Raw genomic sequence first — 23,015 nt, 5'->3', positions numbered from 1 at the left:
CTCCTCTCAGTTATACAGCTTTGACCCTTAAGCACCCTATAGATATATATATATATATATATATATATTCATATTTATATATACTGACTATAACCGAGACTAGAATAACAATTAAATTTATTCAAAACGCAACATGTTTCGTCGGATTGTCCGACTTCTTCAGGCGTGGGAGCATAGAAAGCAAGTAAACACTATAAGAAATATCGTATCACTATAAAACAACTATTACAAAATCAGTTAACTTTGAACTGTAGCTACAGTCCATGTTGAAGTTCTATTCTATTGTTAAGTAGCTGCGTGCGTCTAATTTCACGCGTGTGCCAATATCGGATAGCAGAGCTGAAAGAGTCCGGTAGATTATAGCTGAGGTTATTATTTATGTGATGAGGGTGCATAACAATTTCCTTAGACTCGACTATGCATCGCTCCACCTCGTCACGGCATATATGAAGGTTTGAGGTGTTGTCCAGTTTATCTCATATTGATGGCCTTCATCATTTGTGTTTACTGAAAACAGTATACATGGCTTGACAGGGCACTTGCTCTAGTTCTTTTGTAGGCAATGTCTCTCTGATGTTCTTCTAGACGTAGGAGGATGGATTTTTCAGTTTGGCCATAGTATTGCTTCCCGCAGTCACACGTGATTTTGTACACTCCTGGGAATTGTAGATAGTTGTGAGCTTGTTTGTATTTGCTTAAAATCGATCTTAGTTTAGGAAGTGTAGAGAAACAGGTTTTTATGTTGAACTTTCTTAAAATTCTTAGTTTCGGGGAGAGCGAGCTGATATATGATAAGGAGATATAACCTTTTGGATTGTCTTGTGTTTCTGAGTTGTTTTGATGGCGGTGGTATAGATGCTTATTAATAGTTTTCGACGAGTAGCCATTACTTGTGAAGGTTCTTTGTAGATGTTGTAATGGCTTTGTAATGGCTACTCGTCGAAAACTATTAATAAGCATCTATACCACCGCCATCAAAACAACTCCGAAACACAAGACAATCCAAAAGTTATATCTCCTTACCATATATCAGCTCGCTCTCCACGAAACTAAGAAGAATTTTAAGAAAGTTCAACATAAAAACCTGTTTCTCTACACTTCCTAAACTAAGATCGGTCGATTTTAAGCAAATACAAACAAGCTCACAACCATCTACAATTCCCAGGAGTGTACAAAATCACGTGTGACTGCGGGAAGCAATACTATGGCCAAACTGAAAAATCCATCCTCCTACGTCTAGAAGAACATCAGAGAGACATTGCCTACAAAAGAACTAGAGCAAGTGCCCTGTCAAGCCATGTACTGTTTTCAGTAAACACAAATGATGAAGGCCGTCAACATGAGATAAACTGGACAACCACCTCAAACCTTCATGTATGCCGTGACGAGGTGGAGCGACGCATAGTCGAGTCTAAGGAAATTGTTATGGATCCTCATCACATAAATAATAACCTCAGCTATAATCTACCGGACTCTTTCAGCTCTGCTATCCGATATTGGCACATGCGTGAAATCAGACGCATGCAGCTACTTAATAGAATAGAACTTCAACACGGACTGTAGCTACAGTTCAAAGCTAACTGATTTTGTAATAGTCGTTTTATAGTGATACAATGTTTCTTATAGTGTTTACTTGCTTTCTATGTTCCCACGCCTGAAGAATTCGGACAATCCGATGAAACATGTTGCGTTTTGAATAAATTTAATTGTTATTCTAGTCTCGGTTATAGTCAGTATATATAAATATGAACATATCCCAGTACCGAGTTAATACTACAAATTACTATATATATATATATATAAACTTCATGTGCATAACATGAAAAGAGAAATACAAAAATATACATTACAAGGGGGCAGTTATAAATTAACTTTCAAACATATTGCTGACATTTGAAGCCATTCTGGATGACACAGCATTGTTGGGCACATACATGCAGGCATGATTTTGTGTACGCTAAAGTTGGATAGCTGATGAGTGACAATCAGATGCATTATAGCTAAGGTTAACATTCACATTTTAAAGAAAAATTTTAATTTCACAAGAAAATAAGTACAAAAATTAAACTTCAACTTTACCTAATAATTTATATATGCTCCTCTGTTCCTAATAAGTTCATTACTTCATCTTAGGGGACTCTACCAATGTAGAACACATTTTTCCTATTTCTGCATCTCAAAACCATACTTTTATAATGGATTGTATTATTTTTTTTTTAAGTGTGGCATGGAGTGAGATCCTGTTGGAAGACGAGTTCTTTATCTTTCTGGATCTGTGGAGAGCTACTCTTTTCTCCAAAATTTTTATGTATTGGTTGCTTTTCATCATACCGTCAACAGGCAAAAGTGATCATGAACCATCATGTGTAAAACATCCCCAGAACAACTTTTTAGCTGGGTGTTTAGGAGCTTGTTGAAGGCTTCTCAGCTGCTGATTTGTGAATATAGGATCCTTCCTCTCCTTGGATAAAGAAATGGCTCTCATCTGAGAATATGACCTTCCACTTCTCAACAGTCTAATCTTCGTATACTTTTGCCAACTGGAGCCTCTTTTTCTGCACAGCCTTCATCAACAGTTGTTTCTTTTTTGGTCTGTGGGCAGTCCTCCCTGCTTCCAATAATCTTCGATGGACTGGCATGTCAGAAACATTAATCCCACTAGCTTCGAAGTCTCTATTTAAGTCTACAGCAGACAATCTTGGATTCATTTTTGCTTTTCCTAACAAGTAAACAATCTTGAGTAAATATAATTTTCCTTTTTTGCCCACATTTTCTTTTTTTGTCAGGAGAAAAGTTACCGTCTCCTTAAACTTCTTTAAAATCGCATTAACATTATCCAAACACCATCCACATTCATTGGCAATTTGTCTTTGAGTCATGGATGTGTGCTGAGAAAAGTACATATTTTTAAATGCTTTCATTGAGATATATCCATTTTATAGTTACACAAAATGAATAAAACACTACAAATGTCAACTTGTTTACACTGTTAATAAACAACATAAAGATAATGAAGGGGATATAAATCCTTTGATGTTATCTGTCAGTAAGCGAAACTCTAAAAACTAGGACTAAGATCTATGAGTTTCATACCAAAAAACTATCGGCAAATCCAAGTGTAAGTAACCACTTGGTAGTACAACACCAAGGCAACTTGTATCAAAGGTGGAGCAAGCTCCCTCACTATCCTTGATATTTTCTCACAGTGTAAAAACACAGCCCCCAGGGGATGTAATACTGTAATTACATTTTTCGTTGTAATTAGTTTTTCGGTATGACACTCATAGATCTTAGTCCTAGTTCTTAGAGTTTCACTTACTGGCAGATAAACATCAAAGGATTTGTATCCCCTTCATTATTATTAAGGTTGCTAGAAAAATAGCTTTTGGCTTTTATTCTACAACATAAAGATAGCTAAAATATGCAGAACTCAACAAAAAGAGTGAACTAAAACCAAAACTGAAAATAGTAAACCAAAATCAGAATTACTGATGAAAATTCAGCTTGTTCGGATTAATTTGTGTGCTTTTGGTCCCCAGGATTTGAAGGGAATAAATTGACTGTGGAAAGGGTACAGAGGTGAATAACAAAGATGGTTTCAGGACTGTACAATACAATATGAGTTATGAGGATCAACTGAGGGAATGTGGACTGCAGAGTTTGGTGGATAGAGGGAGGAGAGGTGATATGATCGAGACTTTTAAACTGTTGAGAGACAGTTACAGGGTAGACATTGGAGAGTTCTTTCACTTGGTGGAATGGGAGGAAGGAGCGATGAGAAGGGGGCCATCCCCGGAAGTTACGAAAGGAGGCTGTGTGCAAGAGGGTGAAGAGTGGTTTGATTGAAGGGTGGTTGAACCTTGGAATGCATTGCCTGAGAGAGTAATTGGAGCAGGAACGGTCAATGGATTCAAGGAGTGGTATGATAAACTTTGTGTTTCCCACGATGAGTCTTTTGACTCCATGGAGGCCTGGATAAGAATAATAATAATATGTATGTTGAAAGTTTTTTTACCTTGGGTTTTTACTTCCTTGGGAAAAGGATTAAAACCATATATTTTATATATATATATAAACTTCATCAGGTGCATAACATGAAAAGAGAAATACAAAAATATACATTACAAGAGGCAGCTATAAATTAACTTTCAAACATATTGCTGGCATTTGAAGCCATTCTGGATGACACAGTATTGTTGGGCACTTTCATGCAGGCATGATTTTGTGTATGCTAAAGTTGGATAGCTGAAGAGTGACAATCAGATGGGTTATAGGGACTGGTGTCGAAGCTAGCTGGTGAACGGTCGTGCTATCGGAGAGCTCCTGAGAGATTTGTGTTTTTTGTTGATTTATTGGTGTTTTGGATTCAATTTAATGGACTTAAGTGTTTAATTTTGGTATATTATTAGAGCTTTATTAACGTGGTTAGTGTACTAAAGTGTTTTATAACATAATCTATGTCGGAAGTCGCCGCTAGATGAATTCGTAATGAGTAGTGTTCGTGCAAGCTCCAGATAAGATAAGTATCATTTTCAGTTATCGATACAAATTACTTAATATTGTGTAGTTTTGTTTTGTTTGCCTTGCGTATTTTAGTGCATCTATTTTTGGTGTGTTATAACGTTTAATTTGACAAAACACGTTACAGATAAATATGGCACCTGTGCGTAGGAAAATGGCGGCCAGCAATGAAGGTTCGCCATCGTTATCAAAGAACGGTAGCATAAAAGAAATGAGTCAGTGTACTAGCTGTGAAATGTACACTTTGCGGAGTGCGGTCGGAGTGTGGTTAGATGATGATAAAGGTTTGAATGTGTGTAGAAAATGTAGGGAGAATGCGGAATTGAAGTGTATTTCGGATCGTGAGGGTGATATTTTTGTCAACCTTCAAAATGAAGGAAATAGGGATATGACAAGAAACGGCAAGGTTGTACATGAAATTGTGAGAGTGTGAATGTAGAAAGTGTGAATGATAGTATAAATGGTTTCTCAGAGAACAAAAAAGATGAGATAGATGCATTGAGTGAGATCGCGTTGTTGAATAGTGCGATAGAAAGAGCAAAACAGCAGCTAGAGTGCATGAACAAAAGTAGACTGAATGAACCAAGCAATAATAAAAGGTATGACAGGAAAAATAGACGTATGAATGTGAACATGAACAAAATGAAGGATAGAGTGCTGTATGGAGACTCGTTAGTACGAGGTGTGTTAGTAGAGGATTTGACAAAATCGTACCAACCTGGTGTGACCATAAAGGACGTAACTGCGTCTATTAGAGAGCAAAAGGAAAGGGTGAAAGAAATGATTGTTGTGGCAGGTACGAATGATTTGAAAGGAGATAAAATGGAAATGATAGAAGACCTGAATGAATTGTTTGAGGTAGCAAAAGAAAAGAGTGAGAGAGTTAGAATGATTAGTCTTTTGCCACGGTATGACAGTGAAATGTTTAAAAGGAGGGCTATAATTGCAAATGACTTTATGCGTGGGTTATGTATGATGAGTGGTGTGGAATTTGTGGATGTGTGGAGTGAGTTTGATGGGCGAAAGGATCTATATAAGATGGATGGCTTGCATTTGAATGGTTACGGTGTAAGAAGACTTGAGAAAGTGTTGCTGAATGTAGTGGATGTGCAAATTCAGGGAAACTAGATTTGTTAGGGGGGGGGAGTAGAGATACAGTCCTTATGGAGGCAGTTGAATGTAAGAATGAATATAATATGCCAGAGCAAATAAGGACAACAAATCTGAATGGGATAGTTAATATAAGGCATCAAGGTGGGGTAGGGGCTAATGGGGGTCTTAAATTCATGTACACTAATACTAGGAGTATTAGGAACAAGAAGGAAGAGTTTTTGGCCATGGTTGGCACTTCCAGACCACAGGTTATAGGTATTAGTGAAACATGGCTGACTGTAGATGATATAACTAGTGGGATTGAATCTGATGGGTATAGTGTGTTCATGAATGACAGAGAGAATAAAATGGGGGGAGGAGTATTGTTGATGATAGCTGATGAGCTCCAGCCAAGCAAGGAGAATAGAAGTTGAATTGCAGGATAGAGAAAAGAGCACATTTGAGGCCATTTGGTGTGAGATTGTGGCTAGCAGAACTAAATATACAATTGGGTGCTGCTATAGACCAGGTGATGGAAAAGATGGTGGTGACAGTATGCACAAGCAAATAGAAGAAATGGGTGGAAGGAGGGTGATTATTATGGGAGATTTCAACTATGGTCGCATTGATTGGAGTGAGGAGAGGACACACGGGAGGAAGGAACTGGATTTTATGCGGTTATTAAGGGATAACTATCCGCGACAGCATGTAATGGAAAATACTAGGGGTCAGAGAGTGCTTGACCTAGTAATTACATCTGAGGATTTGGCTGTAACAAATATGACCACATTGCCACCAATCGGTGAGAGTGATCATAGGGTCTTAACTTGGGAGGTGGCTAAAGGTGTAGAATTTTCAATTAAGACAGGGTACATGTGGAATTATCGGGCGGGAAAGTATGACAAGCTTAGGAGTTTGATTGGTTCAGTGCCATGGCATGTACAACTGCAAGGACTAGAAGTTGATAGTGTATGGGAGGTAGTTAAGAAGTGCTTGCATGAAGCAATGGCTGACTGTATACCTAGAGTCCGAATAATAAATCAAGTAGGGGTTAAATGGATGAATAACACCATTAAGCTTGAGTTGCAAAAAAAGAAACAACTATGGAGGGAATTTAAGGAGAAGGGTGACCGGCAGGCACATGAACGGTATAAAGCGCAGGCCAGAAGGGTGACGAGTGTGGTAAGAAAAGCAAAAAAGGATTACGAAAGAACATTGGCCATGCAGGCTAAAGAGAATCCTAAACAGTTTTTTAGATATGTAGCAAGTAAAAGAAAAAATGTACATGGCAGATTGATTTTAAAGAATGCCGATGGTAGGGAGGTAACTGAATCAGTTGAGATAGTTGAGTTACTGAGTGAGCACTTTGCAAAAGTATATCATCCAGGTGGTGACATTGCAGAAACGAATAAACCAGTAGATTATACGGGAATTGTGGTTAATGAAGTGGAGGTGAGTAGTCTATTGCATAACCTCAATGTCAATACATCTGTGGGATTGGATGGTATACCAGCTCGTGTTGTACGAGAAGCAGCTAAAGAATTGTCAGTACCCTTGACCATTTTGTTTAATTTGAGTCTCGGGTCTGGGTTAGTCCCGAGCGGGTGGAAAGAGGGGAAAATAGTTCCACTGCATAAAGGTGGTTCCAAGACTGCTGTTGTAAATTACCGACCGATTAGCATATCAGGAATCATTGTCAAGGTCTTAGAGACAGCATGGTTTTGTGAAGGGTAGGTCATGCCTCAGTAACTTGCTCACGTATTATAACACAGTGACGGCTGAACTGGATAAGGGTAATGGGTTTACGGTGATTCTACTGGACCTTGCCAAGGCCTTTGACAGGATTCCACATGGAATTCTAATCAGTAAATTGCAGCATATGGGAATGGACATAGGGTTGGTGAGATGGATAGGAGGGTGGTTGACGGAGAGATATCAGAGAGTGGTTTACTCGGGAGTAGAGTCCACAAGACGGCCTGTGACTAGTGGTGTGCCACAAGGATCTGTTCTTGGACCACTGCTGTTTAATTTGTTCATAAATGATATAGGAAATGATCTGAGAGGAACAGTACATTTGTTTGCGGATGATGCAAAGTTGGGTAGGGCAATAGTGAATGCAGATGACGTCAAAATTTTGCAGGATGATTTGGATAGATTGGAGGTCTGGGCTAAGGAGAATGGATGTCAGTTTAATGTGGCAAAATGTAAGGTTACGCATTTTGGGATGAAAAGATTGGCGGTAGTTTACTGCATTGGTGGAACCCTGCTCCAGGAAATTGATGAGGCACGAGATTTAGGAGTGTTGGTGGATAAGGAATTGAAATTTAGGGGACACATTGCAAAAGTGACCAAAATAGCTCATCAAATCACTTGGTTGCTGAAGAATACGTTGACAAGCAGGTTATTGTTCCTCTCTATCGAGCCTTGATAAGACCCCATCTAGACTACTGTGCTCAGATTTGGTCACCTAGGTTTCTTCTTGATGGGGAGGAGGTGGAGAGGATCCAGAGGCGAGTGACCAAGATGATAGCAGGTCTGTGGAATGAACTGTATGAGAACAGGTTGAGGATTTGTGGGTTGCAAAAACTGGTTGATAGGCGGAGGAGGGGAGATATGATTGAGACATTCAAATTACTGAAGGGTTTCTATAAAATTAATTCAGAAGATATTTTTGAGAACAGGGCTGGTTGTGGGAGGACTAGGGGACATCCATGGAAACTGGGCAAAAGTGTGGTTAGTAAAGGTGTTAGAGCTGGGTTCTTTACTTTTAGAGTAGTGAATGAGTGGAATGCGCTCCCTGAGTCTGTAGTGGATGCTGTGACAGTGAATGAGTTTAAGGCGAGGTATGATAGATACTGTATGAATGTCAGATAGTTGTGATGAATATGATTTGGGGCCTCCCTCGATGAGTCTAATGACTCCCTGGAGTTGCCCGTAATAATAGTTATAGCTAAAGTTAATTAAGATTAAGATGGACTGGATTGAGGATAATTTCTGTTGATTCCACAATTCTCTCCAGTTCAGCATAGCTTCTTTAAATGTTTTCTGATCTGTTCCAGATCACTGGATGATGAATGGCAGAATCTTCCTCATTAGGGTAAGCACAATTAAGAATGTGATTAGATAGCATGTGCTGGCTCTAGTTCTGTCATATGTGATGTCTCACACATGTTCTTCCATATGCAACTGAATGGATTTCTCTGTCTAACCAAAATAGGGCAAATTGCAGTTACACCAAAGAAGATAAACTCCTGGATACTTTAGACTGCCATGGTTTCGGTTTGGGTGTACCAAGTAAGAAACAGAGTTTTGACAGAGAAGTAAAAGAAGTGCAGATTTTAAATTTCTTGAGAAGTTTAACTAACTTTGGTGAAATGGAGCTGATATACAGTAGAGATATAAAGCCTTTTACATCAGTACCATCTTCAGTGCAATGAGTAGGTGCATTAAAAAGAACAGTCTATTTAGGATAGTCATTTTTCTGGAAGGCTGTAAGAATGAACTGTAGTTCTTTGGTGATCTCTTTCACTGAGGGAATGAGCACATTTACCCAAAGTAGAAATGATGTCAGGCTTTTGGAGCAGATAACGATGTCATTGTGCATGAAAGTATCTGTTGGTATGTGTCAGCTTTATATAAATAGAGATCTTCAGTTTTTCTGACACACAAGTGAGTTTTACATCCAGAAAAGGGAGAGAACTATTAACTTCCAATTCCAAACTAAATTGTAATTGGTGTTGATTGTTGAGATGGTTCAAAAACCTCTTTAGGGAATCTGGTCCATGACTCCAAATTAAGAAAATATCATCAATATATAAGCAAAATTTCCAAGGTGAGTCAGGAGTGGCAACTTTTTTTTTTATAACTTATCTTTTAAAAAAATTTCCTTATGTATTTTTAGAGAAGCCACATAATCGGGGATAAGAGGATGAAGTGAACAAAGAGATAACTTTAAGTCTCTAGGAAATTCCATAGTGGTGGTCAGGAGATTGTTAGTATGATTATGCAGTTCATGAGTTGGATCTATTTCAAGAATTGAGTAGGTGTTTGTTTTGTTAGTTGTAACATTTTGTTGCACTCACTCATAGTCAATACAACCTGAATATTTTAGAGGGCTGTTGATGTTTATATACATATAAACATAATCATATATATATATATATAAAAACAGCTTCTGGTAACTATTTTGCTTGTATAACAGTTGGAAAATTTTACATATAAAGCACATGATTTTTCGCATGTTGGTAACAAATTTATACAGAAGTCAATTCAATATGAATTGACTCTTTTTGGCATTCTGTGGGCATACTATATGAATCTTGTTATCTGCTTGAAGAACACTTTAATGCTGGATTATAGAGCTTTTTTTTTTTTAAGGTTGTGATAATATCCTAAATGATGGTATTTAGCTAAAAAAGAACCAAATTTAATCTTGTCCAATCTCATGAAATCAGAAGCTCAAGTGTAAAGAATGAAATGAGAACAGACTTAATAGTGAGCAAGTAAGAGATATATGAGGAGCTAGATGTCAATAAGGCAATAGCACTATGCTTCTTAAGGGAATGTTCCAAGTGGTTAGCATCATCCTTTGCCTACCTGAACTTTTAACAAGTCTTGAAACAGCAAAAGCCCCAAAGGAGTGGAAGGAAGAAAGGCAAAATTGTTCCATTTCACAAAGATGAAATACAGGTGATAAGGCTACGGCAACAAATTATAGGCCGATCTGTATATCTGGAGTTGTAGTTAATATATTGCAGAGGTTGAGGATATATAGGATATAAAAGTGGGTTGATAATAGTGGTATTCTTTGTGCTTGTCAGCATGGGTTTACTAAAAGGAGGTCGTGTTTTACAAACTTGCTTATATGCTATAACAAGGTGACGAATATATTGGAGAAGGGAGATGAATAGACAGTGGTATATTTAAATTTTGCAAAGGATTTTTATAGATTGCCACACCACAAGTTGGTCACTAAGCTGAAGCAGATGGTATTGGAAGAAAGACTAGTGAGTTAGATAGGTGAATGGCTATTGGATAGGTGTAAGCAAGTTGTGTATGGGGGGGGGGACACAATTTCAAAAGCAGAAACTCAATAGTGGTGTGTGCTGCAAGGGTCAGTTTTGGGACCATTGTTATTTAATTTGTACATTAATGATATTGGGATAGTTTTAACTGATGAAATACAGCTGTTTGCAGATTATGCAAAACTGGGGAGAGTGATGAGGAATCAAGGAGGACTTGAATATATAGGGTGTATGAGTGGGTAACATTATGGAACTGTCAATTCAGTGTTCCCAAGTGTAAGGTTCTGAAATTTGGTAGGCAGCAACGGGATGCAAAATATACACTTGGGAGGGAAATTTTGGAAGAAGTTGAGGAGATAAGAGACCTTCGAGTGGTGGTGGGGGACAAGGAGATTTAAATTTTTAACTCTGAAGTTCAGGATCACATTGCACAAATTGTGAGGATATAACATCAGATTATGGAAATGATGCAGAGGACTTTAACTTATAGAAATAAAAAGGTTTTGGTTCCATTGTATAAGGCCTTGATCAGGCCTCGTACAGATTATTGTGAAAAAGATTTGGTCCCCTGCTTTCCATGATGACTGAGAATATATATATATTGGAAAGGGTCCAAATAAGGTGACTAAGGTCATAAATGAACTTTGGGATGTGGGATATGAGGACAGACTGAGGGAGTGCAAACTGCACTCCCTCAGCCAGTCTCAGGAGGAAGAGAGGGGATATAATTGAGACATTTAAGTTAGTAAAGGGTTGTTACAAGGTTAATGTAGAAGAAATTTTTCATAGACTGGGAGAGGGGATAGAACAAGGGGACATACCTGAAAGGTGTATAAGAAGAGTGTGAGCAGAGGTATAAGAGGTAGGTTCTTTGCATGGAGGGTGGTTGGTCAGTGGAAGTCAGTTGCTTTGCCTGACATTGTGGTGAATGCAGATACATTAAATGAGTTTAAAGAATGGTTTGATGGGCTTTGTGTGTAACATTGTTTGCTTCCCATGATGAGTTTTTGACTCCATGGAGGTCTGGTGTTAATAATAATAAAATATTGGAATGATTAAACCTGTTGTTAATTTGTTTCTCTGTGCTGTATTCATTCCATTCAATGCAGTTATGAATCCACTTAAATGCTTTTACTTGGATGACAACCTGACTTCCTATTAAGGAGGCCAGAGCTTTTCTTATTATGTTTCTTTACTTTTTAACTTTCTGAAGATGTTTTAAAGAGTGAAACATGCATCATTCTTATTAAAATATATGAGTGAATTCCTAATTTTCATTTAGTTATCATACAGTGTTCTTGTATTTGTTTTTAAATATCTAGACATATAGATATATGTCTGTCATTATCAGCCATCCTTAAGACTTCATTACTAAGTCTGACGTTACTAGCACAATTGCATGGATGAAACATACCATAGTTCAGTCATTTTTGACACTGCCCTTTGGTTAGAAAGATTTAGGTTTAAATCCCATCTAGGATGTGAAGAATTTTTATCAGGGATTTTCAGTTGTAGGCGAATTAGCTAGTTTCATATGGAAATAGCAGTTTTTTTTTTTTTTTCCTCTAAAATTTGGGTTTTTCATCCTGCAAAAAAGGCAAAATGGCCAGAAGAACACATGCAATATACAGAGGGCCTATAAGAATAAGGATTAATTACCTTAATCTATTGGATCTGGTTTCGAAAAATATATAAAAATATATACATATAAAATTTGTCATTCAATTTCACAACTCAGAAGGTGTAATGCAAAAATTTGTCTGTTTATATGAAATTCATAGGAAAAATTCCATAATAAAAAAAAAAATGTGAAATACCTTATTCTTTACTTCTGAGACTATTTCTAGCCACTAAGTCATAACTAGTCAAATGCATAAGATAATCACATAAGGAATAGTGTGAAATACTCTGATATTATGGGAAATAATAAGAAAAAATTGTTTTGATTATTTTATACCTGGCTATTCAAAATGTTTTAATAAGAAAATGAAATTTACCTCTTCCCAACAAGACTTTATTACAACATAAACCTCCCAAGGACAAGTACGAGGCCTATCTAAACGCTGACCTCTTTGTACATGTTCTACAACTTCAGCATTAGTAGCCCTGCCATAAGGAACTTTTCCACAAGTGAAGACCTCCCACATGAGAACGCCTAAACATTTCAGGAAGGAAAATTAATAAATATATACTAAAGAATTTATGGTAATAGAATTTATACATAGTAAACCTTCAAATCAATGTTCATGTGTAGGTATAAAATATTTTATGAGTAATCAAACATTCAAGCATGTTGAAACTCACTGAAGTTCATATCTACCCAAATGGGTTCAGAGAGGCTGTTGTTAGTAGAGATTTGGAAATGAATGAGAGAAATGAAGAAGCAAGAAAAGACTAGAACAGAAAAGTGAGAGAGAGAGAGATAGGTAAGACTGAAGGAGTAATTGTGTGTATCTGTGAACAGTCAATCAAGATGGAAAGGCAAATAGGGCATCTGGGAGGATAGGAAGAAACAGCATGGGCGAGTATGCAGACTAGAAGCAATGTGGAATATGCGTGTGTGTGGGGGGTAGGTGGTCTATATGAAGACAGGATAATATGAGATGAATGGAGATCAGTAGAGTCTGGGAAACATCTTGCGATAAAGGCGAAAGAGATGGAGATCTAGTGAGGAGGAGGAGGAGTCAGATGAAATTTGGTGTAGGTTGCACTAAATATGGAGCCAAAGATGAGTTATCAAGAGTATTAGAAATAAGGAGGAGAAGATTTTTTGAATGAGCAACCTAAAAATTATTAGTATAAGTGAAATGTGGTTGGATGAATATGAGATACTGAGGCAAATAGGAGCACGATGTTTTCCAGGAGGAGATTGGATGGGCAAAGGAAAGGGGATTTGCTGTTGATGATAGTAAAAAAATTATAAACATTTACCCCTGCTTCTCTGCTCAAGGTGAAGGAAGATGAGGAGGTAAACAGTAGCAGTGGTTTTGAGGCAGTATGGTATGAAGTTAAGATAGACAAAATAAGATATACATATTTAGTGAGTTATTGCTATATGTCTAGAAATCTGGAAAGTGATAAGGAAATAGTTGGCAAACTAGTTCAGCCAATAACAGGAGAAAGGATCGCTATCATAACATATGGAAGCAAGGGAAATGAATTTTAGTTTCTGAGGAACAACTTTGGGAGATAGTGATATAACAGAGGGCACAGAATGTGGTTAAGAGTTTGGTTGATCATTGTATCACAGGATGTTATTGTGTGTGGGATGTAGTAAAGCTAGCAAAAGTACTGGCAACACAGCCATATGAGGACTTCTGTGAGGAAAAAAAAAAAAATATATATATATATATCTGACATAAGTACAAAGTAGGTAGTTATGAAAGTTCAGGAAAACATTGTGAAGCAATAGCAAAATGAGAAATTTGGTAAAAAGGAAGATTAAATTAGGGTAAAATGGACAAGATTAAGTAAGCAGTCAGTCAGGAAAACAGCATTATGAAGGCAATATAAAGTACTATGGATTGGGTGATTTGAGCAGGCTAGGAATGTATGTCGTAAAGCATAAGAAAGTATAACATAAACAGCACTTAGAGAACTTGGTGATGAAAAATCATGGGCATGGCTGACAATTCAATGCTGTAAATGTGTAAAGTTTTGAAATATGGAAGGTAAGGATGCTGTGTACTTGATTGATGGGGTTATATTGAAGAAAGTAGAACAGACAAGGGACCAAGAATGATGGTAAATATCTGAAGTTTAGGGGTAATGATGTGAACCGAGAAAACACATACAGGTTTTGGCAGTGGTGAGGAGGATTCTGACATGTAGAAATAAGATGCTGATAGTTCTGGTGGACACAAGGCCTTGATCAGGCTATATTTGGACTTTTATGCAAAGATGAAAGAGAGATGGTATGATTGAGACATAAGTTGGTGAGTGGTCTGTGTGTGTGTACACAAGGCATGTTCAAAAAAAGACCAAACTTTTGCTATAAAGAATATAAACACTCCCCCTTCAAAGTAGTTCCTTCAGTAGCTGCAGCGTGCTCTCTGTGCTGGTTAGTGCACTCTTTAAAAAAATTTGGTATTTTTTTGAATGCGGCTTGTATATGGAACCTCCGTAGCTCAGTCAGTATAGACAAAGCCCTGTGGTCGTAAAAACCCAGCTTCGATTCCCATCCATGATGTTAGGAACTTTATCAGGTCTTTTCAACTAAAGGTGAGTTAACTGTTCTCATATGGAGGTGGAGGGTTTTTTTCTCATGGTAACTTGGGATTTTCATCCCTCAAACAGGCAAACCAGTCCTGTGAACACACATGGCTACAGTCATAAATACTTACAGTATAGTATGGCATGGCAGGGAAGGTAACAGGAAACCACCTTGTTTCATAATCATCTCCCTAGTATAGTAATATTTTCTATCTCACTAACCATGAGATTGAAGAGAAAATACAACAACAATATATATATATATATAAGTTTTTTTACTTTGGGAATAATGTATATTAGAGTTACCGAGTAATTTTATAAACTTGGTTATTTTAATCCTAATCCCAAGTAAGCAGACAGTTAAGTTTGCGCCTGAACGTAGTTCAAGGTGATGCAACATCAGGGCAACTCATTGTAAAGGTGGGTAAAGCTCTGATCACTATTCTTAGTATTTTCCATAATGTAAAGCACATCTCACTAAGAGATGTATACTATAAAGATGTATAGATATATTTAGGATCTAGCTACTCACTGAGGAGACCTCAAAAAAAGGTTGAAACTGGTCTGGGTAGTGACCCCACCCATAATGTGCAGTATACATCTCGTAGTGAGATGTGCTTTACATTATGTAAAATACTAAGAATAGTGATCAGAGCTTTACCCACCTTCGCAATAAGTTGCCCTGGTGTTGCATCACCTTTAGACTTGAGCTATGTTCAGGTGCAAACTTAACTGTTTTCCTACTTGGGATTAGGATTAAAATAACCAAGTTTATAAAATTACTCGGTAACCCTAATATATATATATATAAGGAAATTAAATGACTTTATACCGAGAATGACAAATTTATTGTTAAGATACAACTAGTTTCGTTGAAATACAACTTCTTCAGGTATCATTGGCAAAGAATAAAATAAAAAATAACAGACACATGAAAAAATACATTAACAGATCTAGTATAAAACAAGTACATTTAAAAGGAATGCGTGCTAGAGTTCCACCTGAAGTTGACTACGTGCGTGAGCTGGTATTAGTGCGCCAGTATTGGACAGTGGCAATGTGGGCATCAGAAATATAGCTAAGGCTGTTATTAATATGAGATGAATCAAGTGATATTTCTTTAGATTCAATTATTCTTCTTTCCAGTTCATCATAGCACACATGGATATTAGAGATTTTTTGCCAATCAACGACGTGTTGGCGGCCATCATCTGCATGGCCGCCAACACGTCGTTGATGGAGAAGAGAACGTGGCTAGAGAGAGAGCGCTGGCTCTGGTTCTGTTGTAAGAAATGTCTCTTTGATGTTCCTCCATGCGTAAAAGGATGGATTTAGCTGTTTGGCCGTAATATGGCTTGCCACAATCACACAAAATTTTATAGACTCCTGGATACTGAGTAGGAAGATGTTTCATTTTAGGTATACTTAGTATGGAGCGAAGTTTAGGGAATGTAGTGAAGCAAGTTCTAATGTTGAATTTCTGAAGCATTTTTGCCAGTTTCAGGGAGAGAGAGAGCTGATGTATGATAACGAAATAAAACCTCTTGGTGGAGAAGAATCTTCAAGAGCAGTTGAGTGGTGGATAGAGAGAAATTTATTAATCTTTTTAAGAGAGAATCCATTGTTAATGAAAGACTTTTTAAGAAAATTGAGTTCATATTCAATTTCTGCTTCATCTGTTAATAAAGATCTGGCACGATGTGCCAGGGTTGAAATAATACCAAACTTTTGTGGAGGGTAGTGATGGGAAGAAGCATGAAGGTATCTGTCTGTGTGAGTGGGTTTTCTAAAAATGGAGATTTTGATGTTCTCAGCGCATCTCATAAGTTTTAAGTCCAGAAAGGGAAGACATTTGTCGGATTCTAGTTCACAGGTGAAGTTGATTTTCTGATGAAACTTGTTAAGGTGGTCCAGAAAAAGATTGAGGTTGTTAATACCGTGTTCCCAGATGAGAATTACATCGTCAATGTAACGATACCAAACTTTAGGTTTAAGAGGTGAGGAATTAATAGCTTTTTCTTCAAAATCTTTAAGAAATATGTCAGCAAGAATAGGAGTGAGCAGGCTGCCCATAGCTAAACCTGAGTTTTGTTTATAAATCTTGTTATCATATTTGAAGTATCCTGAGTTCACACAGTGAACTCAGGATACTTCAAATATGATATGCGCTGAGAACATCAAAATCTCCATTTTTAGAAAACACACTCACACGGACAGATACCGTCATGCTTCTTCCCATCACTATCCTCCACAAAAGTTTGGTATTATTTCAACCCTGGCACATCGTGCCAGATCTTTATTAACAGATGAAGCAGAAATTGAATATGAACTCAATTTTCTTAAAAAGTCTTTCATTAACAATGGATTCGCTCTTAAAAAGATTAATAAATTTCTCTCTGTCCACCACTCAACTGCTCTTGAAGATTCTTCTCCACCAAGAGGTTTTATTTCATTACCATACATCAGCTCTCTCTCCCTGAAACTGGCAAAAATACTTCAGAAATTCAACATTAGAACTTGCTTCACTACATTCCCTAAACTTCGCTCCATACTAAGTATACCTAAAATGAAACATCTTCCTACTCAGTATCCAGGAGTCTATAAAATTTTGTGTGATTGTGGCAAGCCATATTATGGCCAAACAGCTAAATCCATCCTTTTACGCATGGAGGAACATCAAAGAGACATTTAAGGTCTACTTAGTATCAAGTGGTATTCAAGAAATATTAAAGAAAAATCAAGTGATATTTCTTTAGATTCAATTATTCTTCTTTTCAGTTCATCATAGCACACATGGATATTAGAGGTTTTTTGCCAATCAACGACGTGTTGGCAGCCATTATCTGCGTTGATGGAGAACAGAACCAGAGCCAGTGCTCTCTCTAGCCACGTTCTCTTCTCCATCAACGCAGATGATGGCCGCCAACACGTCGTTGATTGGCAAAAAACCTCTAATATCCATGTGTGCTATGATGAACTGGAAAGAAGAATAATTGAATCCAAAGAAATATCACTTGATTCGTCTCATATTAATAACAGCCTTAGCTATATTTCTGATGCGCACATTGCCACTGTCCAATACTGGCGCACTAATACCAGCTCACGCACGTAGTCAACTTCAGTTGGAACTCTAGCACGCATTCCTTTTAAATGTACTTGTTTTATACTAGATCTGTTAATGTATTTTTTCATGTGTCTGTTATTTTTTATTTTATTCTTTGCCAATGATACCCGAAGAAGTTGTATTTCAATGAAACTAGTTGTATCTTAACAATAAATTTGTCATTCTTGGTGTAAAGTCATTTAATTTCCTTTTTTATATACAGTTCTACCAAGTAAATAATGAACATTAAATATATATATATATATATTGTGAAAAGAGTTGAATGACTTAAACCGAGAGTTAGGTAAAAGGGGATTCAATAGTAAAACACGACTAGTTTCGGCTTATAACAGCCTTCATCAGGTGACATTATAAAAGAAAAAACGCTAAACACTGAAGGTTAAAAAAACTATGAATAACACAGAGAGTCTCTATACATAATTAGTATGAAAACGTTGTAGTTGTATTTAAAGCTGTTCTTTCGTTTGTTGCATTGTTAGGAAAGTGCGTGCTTGCAGTATCACGTGAACGCCAGTACATGATTACAGCTGAATGACTATCTGGGAGGTTGTAGCTCAAGTTATTTAGATGTTCAGGGTTGAGGATGATTTCCCTAGATTCTATGATTTTTCTCTCCAATTCATCATGGCAATGAAAGATGTTAGTAGATCTGTCCCAGCAGACTCTATGACTTGGGGTTTCATCATTAGGATTAGCCGAGAAAAGGATATGGCTTGATAAGGCACTGGCTCGCTGTCTCTTGTAAGCAATGTCCCTCATGTGTTCCTCCATGCGTAATTCAGTAGATTTGTCTGTCTGGCCAAAATAAGGAATATCACAATCACACCAAATTTTGTACACACCAGGAAATTTAAGATAATGATGACATGGTTTTGGGTGGCTTATTAAGGAGCAGATTTTTGGAAGTGGAGTGAACAAAGTTCTGATATTGTATTTTTTTAGAATCTTGGCTAATTTTTGTGAAACAGAACTTATGTAAGGAATAGATATATTGCCTTTAAATGTATGTATATATATATATATATAAATTTATTTATTTATTATATTAATTCCACAAATGAGATTTCAGAGCCGTATAGCAAATTATGCCATGTGGGTAAGGGTTACGAGAAAATGAATCTACTGATTTCTTTTTGAACAGCTGGAGGGTTTGGCAATTGGAAAATTCTTAATAAGGAAGGCTATTTCAGAGTAGAGAAGTAGATGGAATGAAAGAGGGTTGGGAGAAGTGGGTTGTGATTTAGCAGATAAACTGTAAATGGATGTCAGGCTACTCTGGCACTTAAGCTATTGTTGGCTTGAAAGAAATGAAGGAATGGGATGCTAGTTCATCGCAACAGTGTCCATGGAATAACAGAAACAGACCATCTCTGAGTACTGATTAAAGTAAGTCTGCGAGACCGAATAATTGATTAGCCAAACTTCCATCTTTTGAACAATATTAGAAATTTGTGGTGCACTACCTCTCAAATCCACCCAACTTTAGAATAAAGGCTTGGTGGATGGGATTTGTGCAGGAAAAAAAAAAAAGACAGCTGCATTCTGATAGCACTGATGGTCATTAGATTTTCATCATCCCAGTGAAGAATGGCATATGAAAATCAATGTTAAAGCACTGGTTATTGAGTATTGCAGAGTTTGTCAAATAAGCAGGAGGAATGGAGCATACTGTCATCAGCAAAACTTGCATAAATTACTTTTTGTACATAAAGACTATCCACTTTCTTCAATACATAAAGTAATTTATATATGGGATAAAGTGGATTGGTGAGGAACAGAACCCTAAGGAACTTCTATATTATTAGGAAAAGCCATTTACCATTTTATATACTGTAAATGACCAGTGGAAAAATCTGGCTATCATATTACAAAGTGTGGAAGGCAAACATTAAGATGCCAATTTACTAAACAGACCTCTAAACCAGACTTCATCAATTTTGAAAATGTCAAATACAACAGTTAAGTTGTAGTGCACATCATTTAAGTTTTCATTTATGCCACGAATGTTGAATGGATATAGAAATGATTTTTTGTACTTTTTTTTAAAAAATATATATTTGAGGCAAATGTAATCAAAATGGTTTTAGTGCAAAAAAACATTTGCCTCTTTTTTGATTAAAGAAATATAATTAGCATATTATACTTAAAATTTATAAGCTTATTTTCATCCATATTTTATACCAACAGTGGTAATGCTGATCTATTGTTATGAACTTTGAGAGAGAGAGAGAAAGGTCACATTAAAGGAGGTAAAGACTCCATCAGAGCCAATTTCAAGGTCTTCTTACTTGGAGAACTAATCCCTGTTTTGAATAGTTTATTTATGTGCTCATTTAAACCTATGTGTTGGTTATGCATGTTAATAAAGAACAGTTTATTAGCAACACAGAAGCAAAATACTGAATACATATTTCAATTCAATAACTCGCTGTTTTCTGAGCTCTCTTTGTTTACTCTGCTATCTAAGAATAAAAGCAAAATAAAGTAATTTCAATAAGAATATAGAATATTAAGCAAGCTTCAAGTATTTTGCCCAGAAAATATTCAGCTTTTTAACTTCTGTGTTGTTAATAAACAATAATCTTCATTAATATGGTTTTATGCCATGCCTTCAGTGGTTATGAACTGTGATTCAGGTGGTAAAGGTATGAAAAAATTGTAGTTCTAGCATTATGAACAATGTTTGGGACCAAAATATTTCTCCTATACAGGAGGACATGGATGATGTTTTGCAGTTGCATTTGAAAGCTTATTATTATTCAGGCCTCCAAGGAGTCAAAAGACTCTCGAGGGGGGTCCTTCCTAAGACATAAAGTCTGTCAAGACTCATCGAGGGGAGGTCCCCCCCTGAGAAACACAAAGTTTATCATACCACTCTTTAAACTCACTGACCGTTCTCGCTCCCACCACTCCATCAGGCAATGCATTCCATGGCTCAACCACCCTCCACACAAAGAAACCACTCCTTACCCTCTTGCTCACAGTTTCCTTTCGTAACTTCCAGGGATGGCCTCTTGTCATCACTCCTTCCCGCTGATCAACCAAGCGAAAGAACACCCCAGTGTCAACCCTGTAACCACCTCTCAACAGTTTAAAAGTCTCAATCATATCACCTCTCCTTCTTCTATCCACCAAACTCTGCAGTCCACATTCTCTCAGCTGATCCTCATAACTATCCTTGTACAGTCCTGAAACCATCTTTGTCATCCGTCTTTGTATCCTTTCCACAGTTAATTTATCCCCTTCAAATCCTGGGGACCAAATCTGAGAACAATAGTCCAAGTGTGGTCTGATCAGAGACTTATACAACGGAATGATAACCCTCTTATCTCTGCAGGTCAGTGTCCTTCTCATAATAGCAGCAATCCTCTGTGTTACCTTCACCACCTTTGCAATATGTCCCCTAAACTTCAGGTTTCTATCAATCATCAACCCCAGATCTCTTGTCTCCCCTACTTCCTCCAGTATAACTCCTCCCATAGAGTATGCAGCATCCCATCGATGTTTCCCAAACCTCAAGACCTTACATTTTGCTGCATTAAACTGACACCCCCATTGATATGTGTTGTCATCATTTCTTTTGGAAGTAACATTCACTGTCTATAGGAAAATTTACAACCTGAATTAAGTCATTTACTCAATCTTAACTTTAGATACAGATGATACTTTCCTTATAGAGAACCCAGAAAACACTGAGTTACTTCTCGTACTTAACTCAAGCCAATAACATTAATCTTCCTGTGAAACCACAGCATTTTTCCATCAATAGCTGGATCAGATGATAATGTTGATCCAAGACAAATAGTCAGTGAATTTTCTGCATACCAGTCCAATATTATGCACTCCAATCTTCCTATATAATGCTGTATTTCATTTAGATGGTTTCTTTTTAATTAAAGAAAAGGAACTTCAGAAATTCTCAAAATTTTCAAACTATCTCACAGATTTCAGTTCCCAAACTCTGTGATATATTTTTGTTCTGTATATATTATTCATTTTTCTATGCAGCTATATTTCATTTTATACTATTTTATTCTTTCGGTTGTGTCAGTATGCCATGAGGCCTTCAGCACATAATATACACACTTTCACATACCAAGTTGTTACAAAGTTCATTTACATGATCATTCCCATTAAAAATGCAATTATTTTTTCATTAAAAGTTGCAATTTAACAATTCATTATGTATATGTGTTATTCGAAGCTCCTGTAAGATAGGTGATTTTTTTTTTTTTTTAATTTCTGGAGTGTTAATTTCATTTGTTAGTGTATTATTGGAGTGTTTTATTAGTTATAGTGTTTGTAGTGGATTTATGAATATATTTATAGACATTTTGATAAATTAAGTTAGTGTTTCAAAATGATGCCAAAACACCTGGCAGAACAACAGAGTGGTATTAAAAGCTTTGGTCACCCGATTCCCATCTCCACTCAGCAAGATAATCCGTTCATTATCATTTTCCACCTACTTTCCACATAATCCTTGGATTGCAGTGCCAGTCTCCTCTCATTTTCTAATTTTTTTTCCCTTACAATACTAGTCACTTTCCTAGCCTGAGTTCTACATTCCTCATGCAACTATTCTCCACCTCTCTCTCTCTCTCTCTCTCTCTTTCGTTATATGTCTTCCATAATCTCTTTTCCTTATGCAATTCTACTTTATTCCTTTTGTCATCCATTTGACTCCAACTGTCTTATCTTCTTCACTCAAGGTATACAATCTGCCATTGCTGTGAACAATATTTTCTTAATTATTTCCCATGCACTAATAATTCTTCCTTCAAATTCTTCCATCTATTATACTGCTACAAGCTGGTTTCTAAGTCTATGATAGTCACCTGCCTTATAATTCCACATAAATTCTTTCTATTTTGATACCTCCATATGCATATTTATTCTCCAATTCAGAGTTACTCTCACCAACAGGGGAAAGTATGACATCTCAGTCACAATCAGATCCTCTGATGTTCTGACCAAGCCCACAACTCTTGATCCTTGTATTCCCTCCACCACATGCTGCCAAGACAGTTATCCCTACAGTA

General features: G+C 36.9%; 1 protein-coding gene across 1 annotated transcript in view; it reads right to left on the bottom strand.

Annotated features, from left to right (window-relative positions):
• The window catches only part of LOC150105783 (tyrosine-protein kinase Btk-like), a 173,239-nt gene that overhangs the window by 9,432 nt on the left and 140,792 nt on the right, over nucleotides 1–23,015 (bottom strand). Inside the window, exon 13 of the mRNA XM_090393586.1 lies at nucleotides 12,635–12,792. Coding sequence (XP_090249712.1) covers nucleotides 12,635–12,792 — 158 coding nt within the window. The remainder of the gene's footprint in view (nucleotides 1–12,634; nucleotides 12,793–23,015) is intronic.

This window comes from Typopeltis vanoorti, chromosome 6 (genome assembly GCF_054136105.1).
Source record: "Typopeltis vanoorti isolate ZY-2024b chromosome 6, IOZ_Tvanoo_1.0, whole genome shotgun sequence".
Lineage (NCBI taxonomy): Eukaryota > Metazoa > Arthropoda > Arachnida > Uropygi > Thelyphonidae > Typopeltis > Typopeltis vanoorti.
The sequence above is the reverse complement of the archived record's forward strand: the minus strand, read 5'-3'. Positions and strand labels throughout refer to the sequence as shown.